A 10,957-nucleotide genomic window follows, 5' to 3' on the forward strand; every position below is an offset into this window, starting at 1 on the left:
ACAACAACAATGATATTTTACTAATACAATATGTTTAGGGCACTTACTGAGCTGTTCTTGTTTGATGCCTTTGAGTTAGCTCTGACTTCTAGCCACCTTGAGTTGTGTACTACAGAAGGAGGGACTTCCTGATCCTCCACCATCCTCACCCTGTGCTGGAATCCACTGTGGCAGTCACCGAGTCAGTCCTTCTCGTTGAAATCGTCTTCTTTTCTCACTTTACCCTCAACCAAGCATGAGTTAGAATTATCTTTTAACTCATAAAAAGCACGACTTTATCATCTGGGTTCAAAAATCTCACATTATATTCCAAACAGGGCATGGTTTGCTCTCACAATATTTATAGGTGCATTTGCCGTACTTGATATTCTTCATTTTATTTCCCTCGCTTATAGCTGGTCTTGGAAGAACAGGAACATTGATAGCCTGTTACGTAATGAAACACTACAGATTTACACATGCTGAAATCATTGCTTGGATCAGAATATGCCGGCCAGGCTCCATTATAGGACCCCAACAGCACTTCCTGGAAGAGTAAGTATATTGTCTCCATTATCACATTATATCCCATTTCTGCCTCTTGTTCCTTTGGTGTGGACTTTGTCAAGCCCGTGGTTATTAAATGACTGCACTATGAGAAGTCGGTGCCTATAATGGAATATTGTTGATGTGACAGCTAATGCATTCTAACTTTGTACCTTTTATATCTCTTAGATCAGGTGAGAGCTTGAAGAAAATCACAGAGCCATCTCTGCCTACCTTTTTCCTGTCATTTTCTATGTCTGATCTGGCTACAGTGCAATTTTCTTATGTCATCCCACTTGGCACTTTTCTTTCTTTTCTTTTGTTTGCGTGTCTAAAAGCAGGAGAGAGAGGAAAAAAATAAAACATAACTCAGGTCAGCTAGCGATTTCACTAAGATTGCTGCTTTCCTGACACCTAACTGAACTGCTAATGTAGTTCCAACTTATGAATATGCCTTAAGAAGACACCAGGGAGGAAATGAGGGAAAACTGGATTTTAATCCTAACTTTGTCACACTAACTAGCTTCATGACTTACTTAGAAGAGCATTTATAAATTGATATCTTAATTTCCTCACTTGTTCACTCATCTATTAACTATCTGTCAAATCATACCATTTATCAGGTAAAAGGTGGACAGATTGAAATTGTGCAGCTTTTATTCCTCTCTTTGATTTCCTCTTAAAGTGTTAGGAATTGCCATGGACTAACTTACATATAAAATGAGAAAGTGAAATGAGCATCAGCTGATTTAGATATGGCTCTAAGTGTTAGGTGTTAGGAATGTTTTGTATTGAAGCTTCATTTTTTTTAAATACTGATAAGAATGATGTTCTTTTCTATGTAATTACTTCCTTTTTAGTTTAAATCACCGTAGGTTAATGAGAAACAAAATAATCCTGAGGTTCACAGGAAGCCTCATTTTAGCATCTTGAGATGATTAAGAGAATTTGAACTTGCTGAAGATTTAATTTATTTTAGTTATTAATCCCAAGAGAGAATAACTGATAGAAAGTAAGTGCAAATGTACAGTTTAATACTTTTAGCTTGGACGAATGAGGCAAAAGTATAAAGGATTAACACGAAAAGCCAAATCAAACCTTTTGAAGCGATCAAGGCAAAAGTTTCTGTGAGGCACTAACAATTCTTTTACTTTGGAGCTTTTTCTAATTAGGCCTCAGCTAGTGTTCTCTGTTTTGTGTTAAATGTACCTCTAACAAACAGCTTTGTACTGTGTGTCTGCTAGGCATTGTTACCCAACCCACTGTTACTGAGTTGATTTTCTTATCAACCCTCTATTAGTTTCCTGAAGCTGTAAATCTTTAAGGGATGAGACTGCCCACTTTTCTCTAAAGAAGTGACTGTTTAATTCCATCCTTTTGGTTAACAGCCTGATGTATTATGCACACTATTTCCGGGCTCCTCATTTATTGCTATAAACAGCAAATAGATGACCATTAAGTTTAAAACAAAAAGAACTCCAGGAAATAGCTCTGCCCTGCATACCTGGGATCACTATGAGCTGCAATTAGTGAAGACCTGAAAAAGACAGGTTATAGTAGATGGATCAATGGTGATTGATTTTATAAGACACAATGTACGTGAATGATTGTATGAAACACTGTGGATGAAGAAACAGTGAAACACAATGTATATGAATGAATCATAATGTCTATGAATTTTATATATAAAACAATATAAAAGAAAAAGAAATATAAAAAAAACCCCATTTAAATAACCCCAAAATCCACAAAAAAGGAAACCAACACCAAGATTTCCTTATTAGAACCCTTTGACCAGGTTAAGTATACTCTCCCCCCTTTTTTATCTGTTCTTGGCATTTCTGGATTTTTGGGTTTGAACCTTCTACAGCTCCAAGTACATCTTAGATATTCGGGACAAAAACAAAACCCAGAAACTCACCACCTTGTTGTTGTTAAAATCTACAATTTCCTAACCAGTTTACCTTTTCTTTACTCTTTTTTTAAAAAATATTGTTTTGTATGTAATTTCTAGAATTTTAAGTTGTACTTCATGGGAGGAATGGGGGGAATATGTATATTATTCTTCTTCCCAGAAATAGAAATTTTACCTTATATTTTAAGATACTCTGGCTGGCAGTTATGTTAGCATAAAATCTACTGTGGTAGAGAGTATGTAATGGCCCTCAGGGCAGCTTTGAATGTTATCTTATGTGGGAAAAGAGACTGTGTAGTAGTTACCAGGGACAAATAGGAGAGGAGGTGGTGAAAGAGACCTGGCTGTACAGTGATGGGAAAATTTGAAGATGGATAATGGTAATGGTTGAACAAGAATGGAAACATGACTAATATTGAACTAAAAATTATATGTGAAGAATGTCAAACTGGCAAAATATTTGTTACACAGTTTTTTTTACCACGATAAAAAAAAAAGAACTTGCAGATATGCTTAAGGGTCTTGGAATGGAGATTATGTTGTATTATTTAGATGACACAGTGTGAACACAACCGTGTTTTTAAGAAGAACACAGGTAGTGTCAGTTATATGGGCCAGTAACATGATGTGATAGTAGAAGCTGAGCCTAGAGTATATGCTTTGAAGAAGCAGGAAGAGCCCCAAATTCACGGAAGAGAGCAGCCACTGGAAACAGAAAATAGCCGGTTGATGTCTTGATATCAGCTAAGTGGAATGGATTTTGAACTTCTTGAGACAGTAAATCTTTGCTGTTTTAAGCAGCTAAGTTAATAGTCATTTGTTTCAGCAGCCATACGAGACTGATAGACCTATTTGGTGTAGATAGTAAATGTCTATAATCACAGATCATAATGATAATATGGGTATGTTGAACTTTCTGTTTTTCATCATATTTCTAATTTGAAGTATTTGAAGGAGAATCGTGACTGAAGATACATTTAAGACAGTAGCTAAAAAAAGATGACCGCCTTCTGTCTGAGGAGAATGAGACCATGTCCAAGGGGCTAGATGTTGGACTGAAGTTACAAATGGACACTAAGGACATTTCAAAGAAATAAATATCAGTCTTTAAAGACTAATGATTGACTAGATTTGAAAGAAGAAGCTAGTGAGGTCACTAATGACGCAAACTCATGAATAATTAAGATGGTCATTAAGACAGAAATAGGAGAGTAAAAAAAGTTTTCTGATTGATTCTCTTTTGTCAGAAATGACTGAATAAGTTAAAAGGATTGTATTCTTTCAAGAGTGAAAAAAGCCAATCAGTGCTAATGTTCATTCCAAATCTGTGCCTTTGGGAAAGCTGGTTTGTCACACTCTGCTAGTTCTTGAACAAAAAATATGTCCAGGTGTTTGAGATCTGCGTCTTAAATGGGCATTTTTCTCTGTCACTGACAGTGAGAGAGATGTTCACCAACATCTTTGTGAGTTGATGAATTTATACATGAGCAGATTCAAACCTTGTCTTTGCTATATACTCTGAAATTTTATATTTAAAATTCTTCTAGGATGAACAAATACTTTTCTTCAATTTCAGTCACATGATTTTAAGCTAAAAATGCTATTCTGAATCTACAGTTTGTTGCTTTCTATCAAACATCCTCCAAGTTCTTTAAATGATGCTCAAACAGATTTCTATTATCAAGTCAGCTCTAAACCCTTCCTTCTCAGAGACAGGATGCAGAAGTGTAAAGATGGGATTAGGGTGCTTTTATTGATTTGGTTAATTCAGTTTAGAGAATATTCTCTGAAACTTTGCTGGCCTTTGGATTATAATTTAGTCAAACCTCTATTCATCAGAAAGGGATCATTGAGAGATTAGGATAAATCCATGAGGATTTTCAGCTCTTTTACTTATGGACATTTGTGGATGTTGGTTTCATTTTTCCATTGTGGGTTTTTTTTTTTTTTTCATTTAAAATATCCTCCTGAAAAAGAGAGACTGCACAGAAAGCTTAAATTGGTACCTGTGTAAAGTTCTTTACCCACAAAGCAGAGTTTTTAGTTTGAATATAGTTGATATTTAAGAGACAATAATTTTTGGATTGAACTCTTCTTTTTCAATCCTTAAATCTATCTATAAATGACAGATTTCCTCATTCTACTTTATTATCACAAATATTTTCTTCAACTTTAAAGCACAGAGGGCCAGTAACATCCTTCTCTTTTGAGAAAATGTATTCCAGCATTGGAGGTTTTACTTTTGAGCTGGAGTATTAGTTTCATAGAATTAGATTTTTAAATGCAAAATACTTAAAAATACATGTTTTACTTCTTTTGTTTGAGATGAGGCTTTTAAGGCGTAATCGACACCACAATAAAAGCCAGCGTGGTTTTCATTGTCAATAAAAAAGGTATTTATGTGAAGTGCTGCTTTTTCTTAAGAAGCACTTGCGTACAGCATTGCTTAGCAACACACAAGTCAGCTGTGACATCTTATTCATCGTTAATATTCAGGTTCAAACCAAGTCTTTCCAGGGATGGGACAGAGTGTCTCTTTCAAACTGAGTAAGTGAAAGGTGTCACTTTGTAGGTGTTTCTTTTTTTTTTACTTTAATTGATTTTATTTTTACATAAAAAGTTCAGTAAACATTGGATAAAGTAAAAAGTGATTTTAAGCTGTAAATCAGTCTTATCAACATAGCACAAGGCTGGCCAAAACCACAAGGCAGCCTGCTTTAGAATATTCACATGATAACAAATTAAACCTTGCAGGAGAACTGTAACCATCCTTACAAAGTCTTTCTCTGATCCTAGCATGGAGAAGCTAAAAGCAAAACAAAAACCAGACAAAAACCAGGACATAAAGTTATTTATAATATATTCACATATACATTAAAATATAACACAGAGCATCAGGGTGTCGGGTGGTGGGATGGGGACGCGTATGGGTCAGTGCGTTGACAGCACCACCAAGGAGGAGACTCAGGCTGGAGAGTGAGTGTCAGGCCTGGGCCAGGGTCTCGGAGGGAGGGTCTGTCCTAAACCCTTGCTTCTGACATCCTCTAACCATATCCCTTCTTGCTCATGACTAGATATTCCTTGATGCAGCCGGAGCTCGCCTTTGTGGATTTCAGTTGCTCTCAGGGTCTGACTCTGCCCAGGGCAACGTGCTCTCAGCAGCATGAGTCCTGACCATGGGGTTCTTCCCAAAGTCTGTTCTGCGTGAGCACTCGCCCTCCCACGTTGGCTGCAGAAATCACTCCAATTCATTGTCCTCTTTGAGTTTGTAAACAGCCCCAAACTTCTACAAGTACTTCTTATTGTACTCCTTGGTCTTGTGTCTCACATTCTTGTTACACTCCAGGTCCTCGGGGGTCTTACAGTACTTCAGCTCCTTATTCATAACACCATGAGTCAGCTTGCCAGCCAAGTGTTTGAAGTCTTCAGTTGTGGTAATCCTTCCCACTTTGCAGTTGGGTTTCTAGTAAGGGTTCAGGCACTGGATGATGAACTGGGACATCTCTTTCCTAAATACTTCGTTGGTTTTGGTTTTGTTTTTTTTTTTTGCCAGTTCACTGGAGGTGTCTGCTTCTGCCGTCTTGGGCTTTTTTGAGGTCTTCGTGGGGTTTTCATCATAGGTTGGGGTTCCGAGGTCTATCTCAGCTTCATGCTCAAGGCTGGCATCGTCTCCTGGACTTTCCCAAGTAGGACTATCCCACTGAGTCTGCCTTGTGATGACATGGTAGTAATAAATCTTTCTGTCTGGATCTCGAGTTGTCTTCCAGTTGGGAGGCAAGAATGATATTTGGCTTGGGAGGAGAAGCAGGTGGCAGATCCAGGAGATTATTTGTCACAACCATTTCAGGTGGTTGTAAGGGCTGAGGCTGCGCCGGTGCAACAATTGTAGTCACTGCTGCAGTTGGCTGTACCACCACTCCTTGTGGATGAGCCATGAAAATCTGTTGTCCCTGGATGTATTGAAGATCACTTTATAGTTTTAATCTCTTTGCTTGGCAGTAGCATCACAGTTTTCATTATAACTTATTTTGGATTAGGTTTGGTTGGTGTTGGGTGGTTTTTTGTTTTTTGGTTTTTTTTTTTTCAATTTAGCCTCTTAAATTTCCTTTCCTTCTCTCTACTTCTACTTTATGGGGTTTTAAAATGTCTTTCCCTGGGATCTTTATTTTACTTTTAACATTTTGATTGTAGAAAATGTGTTTACCGTTTTAACCATTTTTATGTGTACAGTTCAGCATCTTGTGCTAGCGCCACCACTGTTCACTTCCAGAGTATTTTCCTCACTCTTAACAAAGACCGTTTGAGCAGTACCCCCTCATTTCCTTTTTGGGTTAGCTATAAAAATTCTTTAACATGACAATGGAATCTCTCATAGTCTTAACTTTTGCAACCAGAGTGCTCCTCAGAGGCAATGGAGGGAAAACTTTGAGCATGTTGCTGGGAGAGGCTGTTCCTTGGAAAGGGACAACATGTTCGGAAAGGTGGAGGGTCAGCAAAAGACACGAAGGCCTTCAATGAGATGAATTGGCACAGTGATTACAGCAGTGGGATGAGTTGATGAGTGTGTCAGAGTTGAATGAGGATGGCACAGGATAGGACAAGGTTCAGATCTTTTGTTCATAGGGTCACTGTGAATCATATGACTTGAAGGCACCTAACAGCGACAACAGCAACCTCTCATATTCTCTGCAAAATCCAACAACTCCAGCCTTCCAAACATGCTGTGCGCTTTGGTAGCACTTTTTTCAGCTCATGCTGTTTTCTCTGCTTTCTCTAGCTAAGTCCTGCCTGTATTTCAAAATGCTTCAGGATTCTTAGGGAATGCCTCTCTGAATCCTTTAGTGTAAGTTAGGAGTACCTTCCATCTCCTCGGAGACCATGCAAATCTTGGACATAGGGCTTATAATTGTATTTTAATTATAATTGTATTTCAGTTGCTAATTTTCTTACAAATGGAGAACCATTTAGAGGGACAAAGATTGTCTTTCATGTCTGTATTCTGACTCCATATATTTCATTAATCTGAGTTGCTCACTATTTGTGACAGATTTGAACATTTTTACTCATGAAATAATGAGTTCTTTATTACTAGAAGAGTCATGGGTAGTGAAAACTGTTAATACACTCACTTGCTAACTGAAAGTTTGGCGGTTCATGTCTACACACAGGCACCACATAATAAAGGTCTAGCAATCTCCTGAAAATGAGCATTGAAGACTCTCTAGAGCATAGTTCTGTTCACATAGACACATGGGGTCTCCATGAGTCAGAATGGATTTAAAAGAAACTGTTTGATTTATTACTGAAACTTTTGACCAGAGACCTGAAACATTCATTTATGACTTTATCAGTTAATTTTTTTTAAACCAACTTTCAGATTTTTATTGATGGCTATAATGTAATCACATTAGAGATTATATTAGAGAGGTAGCCTTAGAGGAAGCAGACAGCAGAATTGCACAGAGCAGACTGAGAAACTAGCACTCTTCATTATTTTGCCCATTTTCTGTGACATGTACACAGAAGCGTGAATGGAAGTTGAAATCTTTTTTTAAATTCATGTTAATGAACATTTACAGAGATTTTGGATTTTCATTCATTCATTGTTGTACTAAGTTGAAATCTTTGAATGACAATAGAATTACAATCACCTACCTATGTTGATTAACATCTTAACTCCAAGGATTTTCTCAGTAATGTATACTAAAGTGGTTTTCCATCACACAATTATTAAAATGCTTTCCCCCCATTAGCAATCAGCAACTTACTGTGTTCATTTTCTGAGGAAAGAATTATTTTATTTCTCCTCCAATAACTGGCCTCTATTTCTTTTTTTAAATCATTTATCAAAAACTAAAGGTGAGGAAGGAAAGTGTGATGCATTTAAAAATTCTTTTTCCGGGAAAGATAAAATTCCTTTGCACAAATTTACAAGTGCCGTTGCTGGTGCAAGACTTACCCACCATACTAAGTGATTAGACTGGCAGTCAAACTGAAATCCTTTCCCCATCTCAGGAATCAGCATTATTTCAGAAAGAATGGGTTTGTGAATTGGTCGTTCCTTCTCTCCCCTCTCCCTCCACCCCCCAGTCAAGTGAGTCTCTTTGAACCAAGTGATCTAGATTTGGAAGTTAGTTAAAAGCATGTATGTTGTGTCCTTTAGTCCGAGCCCCTTTCTGCAGAAGGGACTAGGACGGAAGGAGGGCAGGTGGCGCGGCCACCAGGCTGGCCTTGGGGCGGCCCCTACAGCCTGGAGAGGCAGAGTCAGGGTCAGGGGCACCTGCTTCAGCATAGGGCGGAGTCCGCATCTGCGTGGAGTCCGTGTGGGGGCGGAGTCAGTTATCAGTTCATTTTGAACTGCTCACTCTGTGTCAAGGACTATGCTGTTGGTGAAATCATTTGGTGGATGGAGGGAGGGGGTAAAGGAAATGGAAAAGATCCGGTGGGGACCTGAATAGACAGGGTAATGATGGACATAGACCAATGGTGGTTAATTTTATAAAAGATAATGCTTGGAAATGATTGTATAAAACACAGTGTGAATGAAGAGTCGTCTGAAACACAATGTATACAAACTTTGTAAGCAAACAAATATAAAATATTTGTTTTTTTAAAAAATAAACCAGCATCTGAAAAAAAAAAAGTCAAACATCAAATAAAGGGTTATGCTAACTGTAGCATTAAGTAGACAGTTGGAGGTAGGGTAGACTAAAGCAAGGATTTTTGAAGATATAGAATAAAAAACAAGCTTTCCTTGATTTTATAAAGATTTGTACAGTGAAAGGAAATGTTAGAGTTTGTTTTGAAGATAAAATTTTACAGCTGGTGTTGAAAAAATTAAATTTGACTCAGAGGTTAAGCTTACTCATCCATGAACAAATGTAAGCTCATAAAATACTTTTGCATGATCTACTTACAAAAAATGCCTTCAGCTGTGATAGATACAGTCTCTCTCTTCAGTGACTTGGTGTGCACAAACTTCCAGAATTTTTATTATATCCTATATTTGGAAATTTACTAGATTTTTGTTTTTTAATTTAATATTTTTATGCAAGTAATAGAAACTTTTGAAGACAAATTAAACTAATATCTACTTTAAAACCATGCTAGAAGTGGCAAGTTTGCTTTGTAGGTAAACTGTGTTTTATATGTAGAGCCACTATACTGGCTGTGTTAGAAAAGGTATGGAAATAAAGCTATTTATTTCCCTTCTTAGTTTTATCTGTAAAATCCTGGAAAAGGGGCAAAGGCTAAAAGAAAAACTACCTAGTTGAAAATAGGGCATACTACTATAAAATAATAATAATAATAAAAAAATCTTCTAGCCATTCAACCTCACCTCATGGCACTTACTCTACTGACTTCTAAAATACTACTGCAACTTTATAGATACCTTTCATACTTACATAAGCTATGTTCTGCTGTGATCTTATTTGTTTTTTAGGACTTTTTTAAATAAATGAGAAGCCAAATGAGATACATTACTTTTTAAATAGGCAAACAATGTAAACATTACATGGTAGGAAATGAGGTTCTTGTGTAGGGGTAACTAGTTAATATTTTGGCATATATCCTTCTGGATAAGTGTGAACTTTTTTTTTAATATCACTGTCTACATGGTCACATCACCCCCACATCCCCCTCCTCTCCTCTAAGTGTCTTTCATGACCATTCTTCTTTGTTACCACATATTGGTTTGTCTCATTCTTTTTATGATTGCTTAATTAATTTCTGTCAGTTTGCTGTTGGCTTGTGCATTGCTGTGATGTTGGAAGCTATGCCACTGGTATTTTCAGATACCATCAGGGTCACCCTGGTGGACAGTGTTCAGTGTAGCTTCCAGATTAAGACAGACTAAGAAGCAAGATTGACCATCCACTTCTGAAAAAGCAGATTTCCAAAACCTCTGTGGGTGGACAATGGAAGGATATTGTTGGATACAGTGCTAGCAGAGAGTCCCTCAGGTGGAAAAGCACTCAGAATGTGACTGAGAAAGAACTGTGTTCTCAGAGTCTACCCATGACACCATAATGAGATGGAGAAAGTAAAGCTTTCACTCAATCAAGGACCTTTCACTCATACATGTGCTGATGAGGCAAAACTCAAAATGAGGAGAAACAGCTGCAAGCAACCAATAATAGTTGGAACATGGAATATAGAAGCATGACTCTAAGAAAAGTGTAAGCTGTCAAAAGTTGAACATATATTGACATTCTAGGCATTAGTGAGCTGAAATGGACTGATACTGGCCATTTTAAATCAGACAGTCGGATAATCTGTGATACCTGAAATGACAAAGAGGAATGATGTGGCATTCATCACTAAAAAGAATGATACTATCCATATGCATATAAGGAAGTCTTGTTAATACACTCATTCTTTAAATATATGCACAAACCATGAAAGCCAAAGATGATGAAAAGTGCCTTTTCAGCAGGAAGTAGCTAAGAGAATACGCCATCCCCTTTTCCTTATGACTCAGGGTGAAGTCTCTCTCAGGGAGGAGTGATAGGGAAT

At 37.4% G+C, this 10,957-nt stretch overlaps 1 protein-coding gene across 2 annotated transcripts in view; it reads left to right on the plus strand.

Annotated features, from left to right (window-relative positions):
• Positions 1-10,957, plus strand: part of CDC14A (cell division cycle 14A) — a 223,504-nt gene that overhangs the window by 175,053 nt on the left and 37,494 nt on the right. For both annotated transcript variants that reach the window (XM_006882445.1, XM_006882446.1), the window contains exon 10: positions 396-534. In XM_006882445.1, the coding sequence (XP_006882507.1) occupies positions 396-534 (139 nt within the window). The remainder of the gene's footprint in view (positions 1-395; positions 535-10,957) is intronic.

Source organism: Elephantulus edwardii, unplaced genomic scaffold, assembly GCF_000299155.1.
Source record: "Elephantulus edwardii isolate Elephantulus edwardi_28Jun2011 unplaced genomic scaffold, EleEdw1.0 scaffold00020, whole genome shotgun sequence".
In the NCBI taxonomy this organism is placed as follows: domain Eukaryota; kingdom Metazoa; phylum Chordata; class Mammalia; order Macroscelidea; family Macroscelididae; genus Elephantulus; species Elephantulus edwardii.